Genomic DNA, 18663 nt, shown 5'->3' with positions numbered 1-18663 from the left:
CCCAGGTAGTTATCTCTTAAAATCGGTCCCATCCGACAAAATACCAAAGTTAGCAATCTGAAAATTTACTCTTCCGCCCAATTTAAACCCACGTGGAAAGTTTCCGTTGGCAGTAAATATTTTTGTTTTCATCAATTTTTGGTTTCTCTTTCTCTGTCCATCTCATTGCATTTGAAATTTGGGTCGCAACGTCAATCCTTTCACGTTTTTCCCCTTTGATTGTCCAACAACACGCTAGGGTAAAGTTGTGCTCCAGTTTAATTTTTTTTCATTTTTTCCCCCTTTTTTTTTTTTTTTTTTTTCCCCCCCCCCTCCCTTGCGTCCCCCCCCCCTCCCAAACTCCCCCGCCGACAAAACAGCCCGTTCAGCCGGGCAATTCGGGCAGCCCAGCACGAAGAAAGGCGCCAAAAACAAAGACTTGAATGGCAACAGCAAACCAGAGCTACAAGAAATCGTGCCGTAGAAAATCAAGACCGGTCAGAACAAATTCTTGACGTCATTTCTGAAGCTCATAGACACTTCGATGACATTGGAGTACAAAGAGGCATCCAGCTGCTGCCACAACGTCAAGTCATTCAAGTCGCTCGTCCCGAAAAAGACGAGAATCACCAAGGAGAAGACGACAACGCGGTCGCCGAAGCTCATAGACATCTTCCTACACTCCAAGCTCAAGAAGAACAATTCATTTTGCAAATCGAGTTAGACCCTTCAGATTTACTCGACGATCAAGAAGTCAACTCCGACTAACACAGTTTTTTTTTTTTTTTTTTTCTTCTCCCTTTTTTCAAAAACTTTAAGAGTAGTCCTAATTTGCTTAGTCCTAGGCCTTTTTGAAAAAAAAAGCTGGTTGGTCTGGCATTTGGTTGGTCTCTCACCCGCATTGTGATTCTCTCTGACTTATTGGTGTCGTAAAAATGGCCGAAGCTAGGACCCTCAGCCGCAATGCTGATATTCAGACTGACGAAACGGACGAGTTTCCGCCATTGTTTCTAGATCGCGCTAACAAACAAATCCGAACCAATGTAAAAACCCAACATACAAGATTAATCAACAGAATAGAAAGACACATGGCTGAACTAGGTAGTCTGACCGAGCTGAATTTTATGAGAAGAAATCTAGCCAACCAACTTGAAGAATGTATTAGGGCTCACAATATCTTTCAGTCTTCCCCAACCCAAAGACAAAACCCGGAACATGAGTGGGTCGCCAAGTTGGAGCAAGTCACCACGGAATGTTACGGGCGAATCGACAACTATATCAGAACGGCACCAAGAGCTCCCTCAACTTCTTAATCAATTCAAAGTACAATCACCTCGTTCAGTTTGCCATCTCATTTATTCAAGTCCAATGAGAGAACACATTTCTCAGATTCTCATAAAAGCAACAGTGTCCACAGTACATCATCCAGACAAAAAACCACGCACGATTTATCCCGTGAGTTGGCGGAGGAAAAAATAGCTCGCCAAAACCTTCAGATTGAGCTACAACGTCTCCAATCCAATATAGCACAGATCAACCAACAATACGCCAATGAAGCGGCAATCAGGACTCAAACGATCAATGAAATCGCCGAAGACAATCGAAAGTTAGCAGCATGGCTCAAAGAACGCAACGAGGCCCTAGCCCTAGAGCAGCAGCAGCGGCAGGATTTGGAAACGGGTTTAAAAGGAGATATAAGAAATCGACAGCGTCTTCTTGAAGACGAAAAGGTGTCCCGTCAGACAGCAAAAAATCATTTCAAACGAGAATTGGAGGCTCGCATCGGAGAACTCGCTACAGCTTTCGACAAAAAATTAGCTTTGTACACGTCAAATAGTTTGGTAAACACGGCCGAACAAAATAATAAAGAAACCGGTGCCAAACCAAAGCAGCAGACATTCCGTACGATGGAACGAGTAGATGAAGAGCATGGCGAGAACAAACAAGAATTTATCGATTCACAAAAATGGTCAGTCAACCAGACATGCGAGACGTCCGTCAACAGCAAAAATTTGTTTTCTGTCTTTCGCCTACCAAAACTGGATCTACAACCCTTTGACGGCGATTCAAAGAAATGGGCCGATTTCATTGCGATCTATAGAGATCTTGTCCACCAAAATTCATCTATCTCAACGACCCAGAATATGGCAATATTGAAGCAGTGCTTAACTCAAGATATTCGAGATGGTCTCGGAGATTCTTTAAGCAGTCCAGCTTTGTATGAAAAAGCACTTCGGGAACTAGAAGAAACTTATGGTCACCCGCAACTGGTTTCAAGATCTTACATTCAATCACTCATCAATTTGCCGAAATTGAATATGAACGACTATAAATCATTGTTAAAAGCCTCGCAAAACATCAACGGGTCCGTTGCTTCACTCAAGAGCGGCGGCTATGAAAAAGAACTTTATTCCGTGACACTTATGGAGCTAGTTCACTCGAAGATGCCTCTTGACATCCAAAGTAGGTGGGGAAAAAGATAAGTAAGAATCATCCTCGTTGTTTAAACCTGCAAGATTTTGTTGACTGGCTGCATGCGGTAGTAAAAGGTGAGATGATGGCCAAGCACTGTCAAATCAAGATCGAAAGAGACCAGCATCAACAAAGACCAAAAACGGGCCGGCAAAAAGATCCAGGCGTTCGATTCCCCCCCAAAATAAACACCATTTTACCGCCTCAGCAGCAAGACAGTCAAGAATATAAATCAAAAGAAAAAGATCAAGCAGAAGTCCAAACGAAAAAGTTAATTTGTCTTCTTTGCAAACAAGATCATCGTCTCGCCCAGTGCCCAAAGTTCAGCACAAAATCCCTAGAAGAGAGAGCGCAATTCATCAAAAGTTCCGGGTGTTGCATTAAATGTTTAAGCAAAGGTCACATGGTCAAAGAATGTACAAGTAAGAAAAAATGTAAAAACTGTACAAAAAAAAAGTAAGACTGTGAATTCCGCCATCATTCTTTGATGCACGGCGCCCCACGCATTTCTTGGAGAAATCAAGAATCGGAAAAAGCTCCACCTCAAACGGAGAAATCCCCTCTTCACAAAAAAGAAGAAAAGAAATTAGTAGCCACCCACTTCGTAGATGGGGCTCAAATAACTACTTTATTGCAAGTGGTGCCCGTGACGGTCGAACATAATGGAAATAAATTCGACACCTTCGCTCTCCTGGATCCCGGAAATGAAGCTTCCCTCATCCTTCAAAATTTAGCCGTCCAGTTAAAAATAGATGGACCGACTGAAATCGCTCGACTTGGAACCTTTCACGGCGTCGATCCCGAAATCAAAACAACAAGAGTTACCTTCAATATTTTCCCAAGAGATCAGAGTCGTACCTTCACAGTAAAAAATGCATACGCTGTCCCGAAGTTGGAAGTTACGAGCCGGAAAATCAATTGGCCAGCTCTTAAACACCAGTGGAAACATTTGAACGACTTGGACTTCCCTTTCATTGATTCCAATAAGGTATCCGTGCTTCTTGGAAGTGACGTCATGCGAGTCCACGATGTGTTGGACGTCCGGATACCTCCGGAGGGAATAGAAGCTCCTGATGGAATACGGACCCATTTTGGTTGGTGCCTAACTGGCCCAGTGCCAACCTCGATGTTGCAACCACATGACAAGTCGCCCCCGAAAATCTTTCTTGGGTACAAACATCTTGTGTCTCAAAAACTAGAAGATGCTGTCACACAGTTCTGGCTCACGGAATCTTTCGGTGTCAACTCTCCCGCACACCCGCCAATGAGCCATGAAGACAAAAAGGCCCTGAGCATCTTAAACAAAACAATTTGCCATACTGGCGAGCGGTATGAGGTGGCGCTCATGCTGCGAAATGAAACCCTAAATTTACCCAGCAATCGAGAAGTAGCACTACGACATCTTCATTCTCTTGAGCGACGTTTCGAAAAGGATGCGATCTTCGCAAAAAATTACGCTCGAGTCGTAGAAGAATACATCTCCCTGGGCTACGCCATCCCGGCGCCATCAACTCCTGTTCCACACGGCCAAGAATGGATATTGCCGCATCATGGTGTACGAACGGCCGCAAAACCCGGCAAAGTTCGCGTAGTATTCAATCCTTCCACAAAACATCGCGGAATGTCCCTGAATGACCAATTATTCAAAGGTCCGGATCTTTTAACTGGTTTAATAGGAGTTATCTTGCGTTTTCGGATGCTGCCGGTCCCAATCTCAGGTGACATAGAAAAAATGTATCACCAAGTTCAAGTGCCGAAACACCAGCAGTCGCTACTCAAATTCTTATGGAGGACACCCGGCAGCAAAGACACACCAACAACTTATCAAATGACGGTCCACACTTTTGGGGCAGTCTCTTCTCCAACTACTTGCATTTTCGCGCTCAGACGTACGGCCGAAGATTTTGGCCACTTCTACCCCAACGTCGTAAACAAGGTACTAAGCAACATCTATGTTGATAATTATTTGGACTGCACCGAAACCGAAGAAGAGGCCATCACACTTCGTCAAGAAGTATCCGCGTTATTGAAACTGGGCGGATTTAACATGGTTCAGTGGTTGTCGTCGTCACGCTCTGTGTTGGCCACTGTCGACAAAAATGATTTGTCGCGCTCATTGGATTTAGACGCCGACCGACTTCCTATCGAGCGTACGCTTGGTATGTTGTGGGATTGTCAAGCTGACATTTTTATTTTTAAAACTTCCACCAGGACCGCCATAAAAACAAAACGAGAAGTCTTGCAAGAAATTTCCTCAATTTATGACCCAATGGGCTTTCTTTCCCCGGTGATAATGGTTGCGAAAATTCTTATGCAAGATGTTTGGCGCGCCGGAATTAATTGGGACGACACACTGCCACCAAATCTGCTATCTGTTTGGAAGGCGTGGGCAACGGAGCTCGAATTCATCGCAAGACTCAAGATACCCCGCTGTTTTCGAAAACATCGGAAGCCGCTAGAATACGAGTTACACGTATTTACCGACGCCTCAGAAGCTGGGTTTGGCGCATGCATATATATACGGGCTAAATACTCCGAGGAGAATTTCGCTTTGAATTTATTCCTCGCAAAGGCGCGAGTTGCTCCTCTACGGCAATTGTCCATCCCTCGCTTGGAGCTGCAAGCAGCCGTCCTCGGTGCCAGATTGTGCTCTACTGCCGTAAAAGAACTCGGACCGATTGCTTCCAACGTAATCTACTGGTGCGACTCCCAGACTGTCCTCCAGTGGATCTATTCGACTAAGTGTAAATATCACGCATTTGTCGCCCATCGCATCACGGAGATCGCCGACACCAGCAAATCAAGTCAATGGCGTCATATACCCGGCAACCTCAATCCAGCTGACGACTGTTCAAGAGGAATTCCGGCAACCCACCTGACGACTCAGCACCGATGGTTGCGCGGACCCGATTTTCTCACAATGCCGGAAGCGAATTGGCCGTCGCCCATCTTCATCGATGAGCCGTCTCCCGATGACGTAGAAGTGGTGCCTGAAAAATATGTTGGCTCGTTCCTCATCAAAACACCTCATCCAATTTACACTCTCATTCAAAATTCATCAAACATCATCACCATCAAAAGAATAGCAGCTTGGCTGCTCCGGTTCCTGACCAACTTCAATCTATCAAGCAAAAATCTCCCACGAATAGGACAAAGCTGGCTTATTCCGGCCGATATCCGTGAAGCCACCAATTTAATCATCAAGGTGGATCAAGCTCACCATTTGCAGATGGAGCTTGATTGTGTCAAAAGGAGAAAACCGGTACCAGCCACATCTAAGTTGGCATCGCTTAGTCCTACGTTAGACACTTGCGGAGTCATGCGCGTTGGCGGGAGGCTGCAACATGCTTCTATTTCAGAATTCGCCAAGCATCCTATCATCTTGGATCCCACCAGTCAACTCTCCACCATGTTGATACGGGAAGTGCATGAGCGGCTAAAACATGCATCAACTGAATTCACGCTTTACGACTTACGACAGCAATATCATGTTCTACGGCCTCGCGCATCCATTCGCCGCATTATACGCGATTGTTTCACGTGCAAATTGCGCAATAGCAAACCGGATCCTCCCTTGATGGGTCCTTTTCCTGCCACCCGGCTTCAATCACACTTACTTCATTTTCTAACGTTGGAATAGACTTTTTCGGACCTTTTCCCCTAACCATTTTTCGCCGAAAGGTGAAGCGCTATGGCGTTATTTTTACGTGCCTCGATTGTCGTGCAGTACACCTCGACATAACCCACTCGATGGATTTGGATTCCTTCATGATGGCGTTCACCCGGTTCGTCGATCTACGAGGCCTGCCACGGATTTGCTATAGCGATAATGGCGCGAATTTAGTCGCCGGAGAACACGAGATTGCCGTTGCACTCGCCGGTTGGAATCGGGAAATACTAGCCAACAAGATGGCCAATCAAGACGTCGAATGGCGATTCAGCCCGCCGGCATCTCCACACTTCGGCGGGAGCTGGGAGCGTCTCATCCAGTCAGCCAAACGCGCACTTCGTAGCGTCCTCCTCACCGCAATGTCAGGTGTCACCGCACTACTGAACGCCAGACCATTGACGCATGTCAGCTTCGATCCGCACGACCCACAACCCCTCACTCCTAACCATTTCCTGACAGGACGGGCCAATCCGGGTTTTCATGCCGATAACGCTGACGAATTTGGTGGTCTAACTAAAAAGCGGTGGTTAGAGTCTCAAGCTCTCATCACCCACTTTTGGAACAGATGGCTGAAAGAGTACGTTCCGGACTTAATCGAACGACGCAAGTGGCTGCGCCCGCGAAGAAATCTAGCCGTCGACGACATTGTTCTTGTCGTGATGCCCAACATGAAGCGGGGAGAGTGGCCCATTGGCCGCATTATTCGCGTTATTCCTGGTCAGGACGGAGTCGTACGATCAGCTGAAGTAAAAGTCATCCGAGTCAGTCCCGGAAGAAAAGGCTGCAAGGATCCATCTCGTCTACGAACCAAAACATCAATTTTTGTGTGGTCCGCACACAAACTGTGTCTGTTGGAAGCCGATGGCGAAGAAGATGTTTCCAGTTTTGGAAACAGGGCCGGCTGTGTGGGGAACGACTCCAACTAATAACACCTGTAATCAAGAAAGGGCTTCCCCTTACTTTGCCTTGCTCAGCCCATCTTTCCCTTTCTTGCTTGGTGCCTATTTTTTGCCTTTTGGGCAGTCGAGTTTTTGCACGCTTCGCGGAAAGCCACCGCACTTGGCAACTGCAGTGAAGATTAGTGAAACGGCAAATACAAAATTAAAACACAGTTTAAATCTCCCTTGTCCTAAATTCGCCGGTAAATTAGGTGCCGGACACTATATGTAAACTGCATGGGATATACTTGTATTCAATGTGAATACACTGTTATACCATGAGTTTTTACTTCTATATGTAAACTGCATGGAATATACTTGTATTCAATGTGAATACACTGTTATACCATGAGTTTTTACTTCTATATGTATACTTCATCAAATATACTTGTATTCAATGTGAGTACACTGTTATACCATGAATTTCTACTTCTATATGTAAACAGGATCAAATATACTTGTATTCAATGTGAATACACTGTTATACCATGAGTTTTTACTTCTATATGTAAACTGCATCAAATATACTTGTATTCAATGTGAATACACTGTTATACCATGAGTTTTACTTCTATATGTAAAATGCATCAAATATACTTGTATTCAATGTGAATACACTGTTATACCATGAGTTTTTACTTCTGTATGTAAACTGCATGGAATATACTTGTATTCAATGTGAATACACTGTTATACCATGAGTTTTTACTTCTATATGTAAACTGCATGATATATACTTGTATTCAATGTGAATACGCTGTTATACCATAAGTTTTTACTTCTATATGTATACTGCATCAAATATACTTGTATTTAATGTGAATACACTGTTATACCATGATTGTTTACTTCTATATGTAAACTGCATGGAATATACTTGTATTCAATGTCAGTACACTGTTATACCATGAGTTTCTACTTCTATATGTAAACAGGATCAAATATACTTGTATTCAATGTAAATACACTGTTATACCATAAGTTTTTACTTCTATATGTAAACTGCATCAAATATACTTGTATTCAATGTGAATACACTGTTATACCATGAGTTTTTACTTCTGTATGTAAAATGCATGGAAATACTAGTATTCAATGTGAATACACTGTTATACCATGAGTTTTACTTCTATATGTAAATAGCATCAAATATACTAGTATTCAATGTGAATACACTGTTATTCCATGAGTTTTTACTTCTGTATGTAAACTGCATGGAATATACTTGTATTCAATGTGAATACACTGTTATACCATGAGTTTTTTATTTCTATATGTAAACCGCATGGAATATACTTGTATTCGATGTGAATACGCTGTTTTACCATGAGTTTTTACTTCTATATGTATACTGCATCAAATATACTTGTATTCAATGTGAATACACTGTTATACCACGAGTTTTTACTTCTATATGAATATAGCATCAAATATACTTGTATTCAATGTGAATACACTGTTATACCATAAGTTTTTACCTCTATATGTAAACAGCATCAAAAATACTTGTATTCAATGTGAATACACTGTTATACCATGAGTTTTAACTTCTATATGTAAACAGCATCAAATATACTTGTATTCAATGTGAATACACTGTTATACCATGAGTTTTTACTTCTATATGTAAACTGCATGGAATATACTTGTATTCAATGTGAATACACTGTTATATCATGAGTTTTTACTTCTATATGTAAACTGCAAGGAATATACTTGTATTCAATGTGAATACACTGTTATACCATGAGTTTTTACTTCTATATGTAAACTGCATGGAATATACTTGTATTCAATGTGAAAACACTGTTATACCATGACTTTTTACTTCTATATGTATACTGCATGGAGTATACTTGAATTCAATGTGAATACACTGTTATACCATGAGTTTTTACTTCTATATGTAAACTGCATCAAATATATTTGTATTCAATTTGAATACACTGTTATACCATGAGTTTTTATTTCTATATGTAAACTGCATGGAATATACTTGTATTCAATGTGTATACACTGTTATACCATAAGTTTTTACTTCTATATGTAAACTGCATGGAATATACTTGTATTCAATGTGAATACACTGTTATACCATGAGTTTTTACTTCTATATGAAAACAGCATCAAATATACTTGTATTCAATGTGAATACACTGTTATACCATGAGTTTTTACTTCTATATGTAAACTGCATGGAATATACTTGTATTCAATGTGTATACACTTTTATACAATAAGTTTTTACTTCTATATGTAAACTGCATGGAATATACTTGAATTCAATGTGAATACACTGTTATACCATGAGTTTTTACTTCTATATGTAAACTGCATGGAATATACTTGTATTCAAGGTGAAAAAAATGTTATACCATGAGTTTTTACCTCTATATGTAAACAGCATGGAATATACTTGCATTCAATGTGAATACACTGTTATACCATGAGTTTTTACTTCTATATGTAAACAGCATCAAATATACTTGTATTCAATGTGAATACACTGTTATACCATGAGTTTTTACTTCTATATGTAAACTACATGGAATATACTTGTATTCAATGTGTATACACTGTCATACAATAATTTTTTACTTCTATATGTAAACTGCATGGAATATACTTGTATTCAATGTGAATACACTGTTATACAATAAGTTTTTACTTCTATATGTAAACTGCATGGAATATACTTGAATTCAATGTGAATACACTGTTATACCATTAGTTTTTACTTCTATATGTAAACTGCATGGAATATACTTGTATTCAATGTGAATACACTGTTATACCATGAGTTTTTACTTCTATATGTAAACAGCATGGAATATACTTGCATTCAATGTGAATACACTGTTATACCATGAGTTTTTACTTCTATATGTAAACAGCATCAAATATACTTGTATTTAATATGAATACACTTTTATACCATGAGTTTTTACTTTTATATGTAAACTGCATGGAATATACTTGTATTCAATGTGAATACACTGTTATATCATGAGTTTTTACTTCTATATGTAAACTGCAAGGAATATACTTGTATTCAATGTGAATACACTGTTATACCATGAGTTTTTACTTCTATATGTAAACTGCATGGAATATACTTGTATTCAATGTGAATACACTGTTATACCATGAGTTTTTATTTCTATATGTAAACTGCATGGAATATACTTGAATTCAATGTGAATATACTGTTATACCATGAGTTTTTACTTCTATATGTAAACAGCATTAAATATACTTGTATTCAATGTGAATACACTGTGATACCATGAGTTTTTACTTCTATATGTAAACTGCATGGAATATACTTGTATTCAATGTGAATACACTGTTATACCATGAGTTTTTACTTCTATATGTATACTGCATGGAATATACTTGAAATTAATGTGAATAAACTGTTATACCATGAGTTTTTACTTCTATATGTAAACTGCATCAAATATACTTGTATTCAATTTGAATACACTGTTATACCATGAGTTTTTACTTCTATATGTAAACTGCATGGAATATACTTGTATTCAATGTGTATACACTGTTATACAATAAGTTTTTACTTCTTTATGTAAACTGCATGGAATATACTTGTATTCAATGTGAATACACTGTTATTCCATGAGTTTCTACTTCTATATGTAAACAGCATCAAATATACTTGTATTCAATGTGAATACACTGTTATACCATGAGTTTCTACTTCTATATGTTAACAGCATCAAATATACTTGTATTCAATGTGAATACACTGGTATACCATGAGTTTTTACTTTTATATGTAAACTGCATCAAGTATACTTGTATTCAATGTGAATACAGTGTTATACCATGAGTTTTTACTTCTATATGTAAACAGCATCAAATATACTTGTATTCAATGTGAATACACTGTTATACCATGAGTTTTTACTTCTATATGAAAAACTACATGGAATATACTTGTATTCAATGTGTATACATTGTTATACCATGAGTTTTTACTTCTATATGTAAACTGCATGGAATATACTTGAATTCAATGTGAATACACTGTTATACCATGAGTTTTTACTTCTATATGTAAACTGCATCAAATATACTTGTATTCAATTTGAATAAACTGTTATACCATGAGTTTTTACTTCTATATGTAAACTGCATGGAATATACTTGTATTCAATGTGTATACACTGTTATACAATAAGTTTTTACTTCTATATGTAAAATGCATGGAATATACTTGAATTCAATGTGAATACACTGTTATACCATGAGTTTTTATTTCTATATGTAAATTGCATGGAATATACTTGTATTCAATGTGAATACACTGTTATACCATGAGTTTTTACTTCTATATGTAAACAGCATTAAATATACTTGTATTCAATGTGAATACACTGTTATACCATGAGTTTTTACTTCTATATGTAAACTGCATGGAATATACTTGTATTCAATGTGAATACACTGTTATACCATGAGTTTTTACTTCTATATGTAAACTGCATGGAATATACTTGTATTCAATGTGAATACACTGTTATACAATGAGTTTTTACTTCTATATGTAAACTGCATCAAATATACTTGTATTCAATGTGAATACACTGTTATACCATGAGTTTTTACTTCTATATGTAAACTGCATGGAATATACTTGTATTCAATGTGTATACACTGTTATACAATAAGTTTTTACTTCTATATGTAAACTGCATGGAATATACTTGTATTCAATGTGAATACACTGTTATTCCATGAGTTTCTACTTCTATATGTAATAGGGTGTACAGTATAAAATGGACATTTTTTTATTCATTCGGCATTCGAGATTTGGGTTAATAATTGTAAAATAAATAACTTCTTAAAAACTTAGATTTTTAAAATAAAATTATCTTTCCCCACTTGCCAGTATAAATTTTGTGTTTGGTTGAAATTCAATTTTTTTTTAGATATTTTTGGTTAGAAACTGAATTAAAACTAAATAAATTTAAACGGCGCTTGGCCGTTCGTTAGCTACACATATGAGGCACGTTTACTTAAAATTTGAGCCCTCCACCTTTTTTTTATCTTCACGCACAATCAGTTCAAAGAGCGCCAATGTTGTCAGAAAAACCGAAGTCATAATTACTGTGACCGCAAGGGGTCACCGTAAGAGTTGTTGTTGTTGTCAGTTAATTGTCAGAAGCGTAAACGAGAAACAAGTGTAAGTGAAAATGAAACGTGTCCTTCGTTCTGAAAGTCATCATTGGCTTGTTGGATCTACAATCAGTGAAATTCTTGGTTCAAAACTCCCAATCAATCACCTTATTTTAAAACGTTATCTTTTTATAAGAGATAATAGTTGTGGTCCATTTACTTCTACTGTTCGAGCCATCGCCAAGATTATATACGATGAGATTATTTCTCGATTTTGGAAACCATCTCGAATTCCCACTAAGCCTGAGAAGTCATGTTTAGATCAAATAGTAAAACTTGTTGGGAAATATGAGACTTTGAAGAAAATCCCCAATAATCGTCTGAATGATACTAAACCACAAGAAAGGATACAACAGTTTGTCGGTAATCTCAAATGTCTTTTTGATATTTCTCACCCCAACACCTACGGATTGTTAGAACAATCAGGAAACACCCGATCTGAGTCACCAAACACTGAGTGGAAAATTGATTGGGATTTTCTAATTGGACAGCGTCAGGTACCTCAGGTGGGGTGTATGGATGGAGTGGACAAGATATTGGATGCAAAAGAAAGACAGAGAAAGGAAAGAGAAGATTTAATTGAACAAAGAAAACAAAAAGAACTTGACAGAATCGCTCAGACAACAGCAGCAGATGACAGCATAGATTCTTCAACTGATGGTGAAGGAAAAAACATCGTAGACCTGGATTCTTCATTTGAACATGAAATGAACTTTACAAGTGAGACTGACGTAGTGCTACAAAGAGATTTAATCACTCCGACATCGAGTGCTGCTTTAAGGATGGGCCTCTCTACTCGGCAACACACAGTAATGCTGGCTTCTTTCGTGAACTCGGTTAGTGGATCAACTCTATCTAATGTAACGTTGTCTGTCGGAAGTGTTCATCAAAAAAGATCCAAAGAGATCGAGAGAATCGCAAAAGAAGTGCGACAAAGCTACATACCTCCTCGACATGGTACTATCCACTTTGATTCAAAAATATTTTCAATGAGAGGAGGACTAAAAGAGGATAGAGTTGCCATTGTTTTCAGTCCACCGCCCAAGATTTTGTCCATTTGTAGTGTTCTATCTTCTTCTGGATTGGCACAAAAAGATGCCTGTATCCAAGCTTTGACCGAATGGAACCTCCAAGATAACGTCGTCGCAGCCGTTTACGACACAACCGCCAGTAATTCTGGTGCGTATAATGGAGCTACTGTATTATTAGAACAGGAACTCGGACATCCACTCCTGAATTGTCCATGTCGTAGACACATTGCCGAATGTCACATTAAAAGAACTCAGAAGAAACTTGGTGGTCCAACAACAGGCCCGACATACAAGCTTTTTTCAAGATTCAAAGACGATTACAATAGTTTTCAACCACTTATTTCTCCAGAAGAATACCAGACTTTGGACTATGATGAACTGAATCCATTCATGACCTCTCAAGCGAATGAAGTGAAGGAGTGGGCGGGAAACTGCTTGAAAAACGATGTGTTCCCTAGAGAAGACTACAAAGAGTTGTGTGAGCTCATGGCCGTCTTCCTTGGAGCTGATTTGTCAACTAATCAATTCAAAATTCGCCGCCCTGGTGCCGATCATCACGCTCGCTTCATGGCGAAGGCTATTTATTACCTTAAAATACATCTACTTCAAAAATTTTTTCATCTTCGCCCCAAAGAAGTGAAGGAAGTAAAGCGTATGGCAATTTATATAGCTGTGTTTTATGGAAAATATTTCCTTCAGTCATCTTTAACGTCGTCAGCACCTTTTAATGATCTACGATTCCTTTGCTTTATGCATCAATACTCCTTAGTCGATAAAGAAGCTGGTATATTTTCGTAAATTCATTGAATTTTTAATTGAATAATGTAGCCTAATAGGAACTAACAAAATACTTTTGCATCTTCTAGCAAAAGAAACGATTCACTCCATCAATTTGCATTTGGATTACTTGACACAAGAACTTGTGCCTCTTGCACTTTTTGATCCGAACCTTACAGACGAAGATAAAAACAAATTAGCTCACACTCTTATATCAACGAGTAGACCAACCGAATTCGCTGTAGGAAGCCGAAGCCACCAACAATAAATTGGCGTCCAGATGACCAACCCACTCTATCAGACCTTATTGGAGAAAGGTCTTTTCTCATTATTATTGAATCTTATATATATTTCCTATTTACTTATAAATTTACATTGCGGTAGGTCATGGCTTTTATTTCATTTATTGAAACTGAACAAACGCCAAGAATGGATGATGGTGCCTTGTAATTTGTGGATTCATTTTGAAGACTTTCGAGTGGCGAAGGAATTCGTTGACTCGTTAATAACAGTTAACGATTGCGCAGAGAGGGGCATCAAGCTGATTGGAGACTATAAAGACAGTTGCTTTGATAAAAAGAAAGAGAGTCCCTTGCTCAGCTAGTTGAACAACACCGTTCCAATTTCAGTATCTCAAATATGAGTAAAGAAGCAATGGAAATGTTGTAATAGTACAAAAACAATACAAATGTACTTTAAATCCAAATAGAGTTATTTTTCCCATATTGTGCGTGAAGATAAAAAAAAGGTGGAGGGCTCAAATTTTCAGTAAACGTGCCTCATATGTGTAGCTAACGAACGGCCAAGCGCCGTTTAAATTTATTTAGTTTTAATTCAGTTTCTAACCAAAAATATCAAAAAAAAATTGAATTTCAACCAAACACAAAATTTATACTGGCAAGTGGGGAAAGATAATTTTATTTTAAAAATCTAAGACTTTAAGAAGTTATTTATTTTACAATTATTAACCCAAATCTCGAATGCCGAATGAATAAAAAAATGTCCATTTTATACTGTACACCCTAATATGTAAACAGCATCAAATATACTTGTATTCAATGTGAATACACTGTTATACCATGAGTTTCTACTTCTATATGTAAACAGCATCAAATATACTTGTATTCAATGTGAATACACTGTTATACCATGAGTTTTTACTTCTATATGTAAACTACATGGAATATACTTGTATTCAATGTGTATACATTGTTATACCATGAGTTTTTACTTCTATATGTAAACTGCATGGAATATACTTGAATTCAATGTGAATACACTGTTATACCATGAGTTTTTACTTCTATATGTAAACTGCATCAAATATACTTGTATTCAATTTGAATACACTGTTATACCATGAGTTTTTACTTCTATATGTAAACTGCATGGAATAAACTTGTATTCAATGTGTATACACTGTTATACAATAAGTTTTTACTTCTATATGTAAAATGCATGGAATATACTTGAATTCAATGTGAATACACTGTTATACCATGAGTTTTTATTTCTATATGTAAACTGCATGGAATATACTTGAATTCAATGTGAATACACTGTTATACCATGAGTTTTTACTTCTATATGTAAACTGCATGGAATATACTTGTATTCAATGTGAATACACTGTTATACCATGAGTTTTTACTTCTATATGTAAACAGCATCAAATATACTTGTATTCAATGTGAATACAGTGTTATACCATGAGTTTTTACTTCTATATGTAAACAGCATCAAATATACCTGTATTCAATGTGAATACACTGTTATACCACGAGTTTTTACTTCTATATGTAAACAGCATCAAATATACTTGTATTCAATGTGAATACACTGATATACCATGAGTTTATACTTCTATATGTAAACTGCATGGAATATACTTGTATTCAATGTGAATACACTGTCATACAATGAGTTTTTACTTCTATATTGTAAAACCCCTACTTACTTCATCTTTAAGTAAATAGCTTTTACTCGATTAAGGGAAGCTGCGGACTTCGTTCGATGGTATATTCCCGTAAAATGTTAACATGATTCAAACAAGTCGATGAATGTCTCAAACGATTGGAGGCATACATACAGGCCGTAGCCGTATAGCCAGCGTCAAGCACAACAAAGACACAAATAAGACAAGTTTAAACGGGGAACGAGCAAGCCAGTAGCAGGTCGAATAAACGACCTGACACTTGACTCGCGAAGGGGTGAATCAACACTAGACTGGGTGAACAGCCCAGCGTTGACTAACGAAGAATTACAATTGATGGGGTTTTATACGACAAACAAAGTCAACGCGATCACCAACGCAAGGTGAGCGTAATGAAAGGATGGAAAGGAAAATGACTTGTTTCCAGGAATGAGAGGGAGGATATTTTTCCAAGAAAGAGTGAGCTGATGCATTCCTTACAATATGTAAACTGCATCAAATATACTTGTATTCAATTTGAATACACTGTTATACCATGAGTTTTTACTTCTATATGTAAACTGCATGGAATATACTTGTATTCAATGTGTATACACTGTTATACAATAAGTTTTTACTTCTATATGTAAACTGCATGGAATATACTTGTATTCAATGTGAATACACTGTTATTCCATGAGTTTCTACTTCTATATGTAAACAGCATCAAATATACTTGTATTCAATGTGAATACACTGTTATACCATGAGTTTCTACTTCTTTATGTAAACAGCATCAAATATACTTGTATTCAATGTGAATACACTGTTATACCATGAGTTTTTACTTCTATATGTAAACTACATGGAATATACTTGTATTCAATGTGTATACATTGTTATACCATGAGTTTTTACTTCTATATGTAAACTGCATGGAATATACTTGTATTCAATGTGTATACACTGTTATACAATAAGTTTTTACTTCTATATGTAAACTGCATGGAATATACTTGTATTCATTGTGAATACACTGTTATTCCATGAGTTTCTACTTCTATATGTAAACAGCATCAAATATACTTGTATTCAATGTGAATACACTGTTATACCATGAGTTTCTACTTCTATATGTAAACAGCATCAAATATACTTGTATTCAATGTGAATACACTGTTATACCATGAGTTTTTACTTCTATATGTAAACTGCATCAAATATACTTGTATTCACTGTGAATACAGTGTTATACCATGAGTTTTTACTTCTATATGTAAACAGCATCAAATATACTTGTATTCAATGTGAATACACTGTTATACCATGAGTTTTTACTTCTATATGTAAACTGCATGGAATATACTTGTATTCAATGTGAATACACTGTTATACCATGAGTTTTTACTTCTATATGTAAACAGCATCAAATATACTTGTATTCAAAGTGAATACACTGTTATACCATGAGTTTTTACTTCTATATGTAAACAGCATCAAATATACCTGTATTCAATGTGAATACACTGTTATACCACGAGTTTTTACTTCTATATGTAAACAGCATCAAATATACTTGTATTCAATGTGAATACACTGATATACCATGAGTTTATACTTCTATATGTAAACTGCATGGAATATACTTGTATTCAATGTGAATACACTGTTATACAATGAGTTTTTACTTCTATATGTAAACTGCATCAAATATACTTGTATTCAATTTGAATACACTGTTATACCATGAGTTTTTACTTCTATATGTAAACTGCATGGAAGTTACTTGTATTCAATGTGTATACACTGTTATACAATAAGTTTTTACTTCTATATGTAAACTGCATGGAATATACTTGTATTCAATGTGAATACACTGTTATTCCATGAGTTTCTACTTCTATATGTAAACAGCATCAAATATACTTGTATTCAATGTGAATACACTGTTATACCATGAGTTTATACTTCTATATGTAAACTACATGGAATATACTTGTATTCAATGTGTATACATTGTTATACCATGAGTTTTTACTTCTATATGTAAACTGCATGGAATATACTTGAATTCAATGTGAATACACTGTTATACCATGAGTTTTTACTTCTATATATAAACTGCATCAAATATACTTGTATTCAATTTGAATACACTGTTATACCATGAGTTTTTACTTCTATATGTAAACTGCATGGAATATACTTGTATTCAATGTGTATACACTGTTATACAATAAGTTTTTACTTCTATATGTAAAATGCATCGAATATACTTGAATTCAATGTGAATACACTGTTATACCATGAGTTTTTATTTCTATCTGTAAACTGCATGGAATATACTTGAATTAAATGTGAATACACTGTTATACCATGAGTTTTTACTTCTATATGTAAACAGCATTAAATATACTTGTATTCAATGTGAATACACTGTTATACCATGAGTTTTTACTTCTATATGTAAACTGCATGGAATATACTTGTATTCAATGTGAATACACTGCTATACCATGAATTTTTACTTCTATATGTATACTGCATGGAATATACTTGAATTCAATGTGAATACACTGTTATACCATCAGTTTTTACTTCTATATGTAAACTGCATCAAATATACTTGTATTCAATGTGAATACACTGTTATACCATGAGTTTTTACTTCTATATGTAAACTGC

The 18663-nt window shown here is 36.7% G+C and overlaps 3 protein-coding genes across 3 annotated transcripts; all 3 read left to right on the top strand.

Moving 5' to 3' along the window:
- The first annotated feature begins 914 nt into the window (after positions 1 to 914).
- On the top strand, positions 915 to 6091 carry LOC123467324. The gene is made up of 4 exons (XM_045167279.1): positions 915 to 1137; positions 1369 to 2442; positions 2496 to 2867; positions 2913 to 6091. Exons 1-4 carry the CDS (start codon positions 915 to 917, stop codon positions 6089 to 6091), a joined length of 4848 nt encoding a protein of 1615 aa, XP_045023214.1.
- Positions 6092 to 6222: 131 nt separating this feature from the next.
- On the top strand, positions 6223 to 7047 carry LOC123467322. The gene has a single exon (XM_045167278.1). It carries the CDS (start codon positions 6223 to 6225, stop codon positions 7045 to 7047), a length of 825 nt encoding a protein of 274 aa, XP_045023213.1.
- Positions 7048 to 11949: 4902 nt separating this feature from the next.
- LOC123467320 lies at positions 11950 to 14735 on the top strand. The gene is given in 5 exon segments (XM_045167276.1): positions 11950 to 14073; positions 14156 to 14311; positions 14314 to 14383; positions 14451 to 14638; positions 14641 to 14735. Coding segments are annotated over 5 exon segments (2307 nt in total). The 5' UTR covers positions 11950 to 12275.
- The last annotated feature ends 3928 nt before the right edge of the window (positions 14736 to 18663 follow it).

Source organism: Daphnia magna, unplaced genomic scaffold, assembly GCF_020631705.1.
Source record: "Daphnia magna isolate NIES unplaced genomic scaffold, ASM2063170v1.1 Dm_contigs171, whole genome shotgun sequence".
In the NCBI taxonomy this organism is placed as follows: Eukaryota; Metazoa; Arthropoda; class Branchiopoda; order Diplostraca; family Daphniidae; genus Daphnia; species Daphnia magna.
The sequence above is the reverse complement of the archived record's forward strand: the minus strand, read 5'-3'. Positions and strand labels throughout refer to the sequence as shown.

What these genes read in the sequence shown, in the direction of transcription:
- LOC123467322 (XM_045167278.1), top strand. Translation starts at nt 6,223, where the DNA reads ATGGCGTTCACCCGGTTCGTCGATCTACGAGGCCTGCCACGGATTTGC.
- LOC123467324 (XM_045167279.1), top strand. Translation starts at nt 915, where the DNA reads ATGGCCGAAGCTAGGACCCTCAGCCGCAATGCTGATATTCAGACTGAC. An exon ending in GATGCCTCTTGACATCCAAA is followed by an intron (nt 2,443 to 2,495) that starts GTAGGTGGGGAA and finishes TAAACCTGCAAG; the next exon opens with ATTTTGTTGACTGGCTGCAT. An exon ending in AGGTCACATGGTCAAAGAAT is followed by an intron (nt 2,868 to 2,912) that starts GTACAAGTAAGA and finishes AAAAAAAGTAAG; the next exon opens with ACTGTGAATTCCGCCATCAT.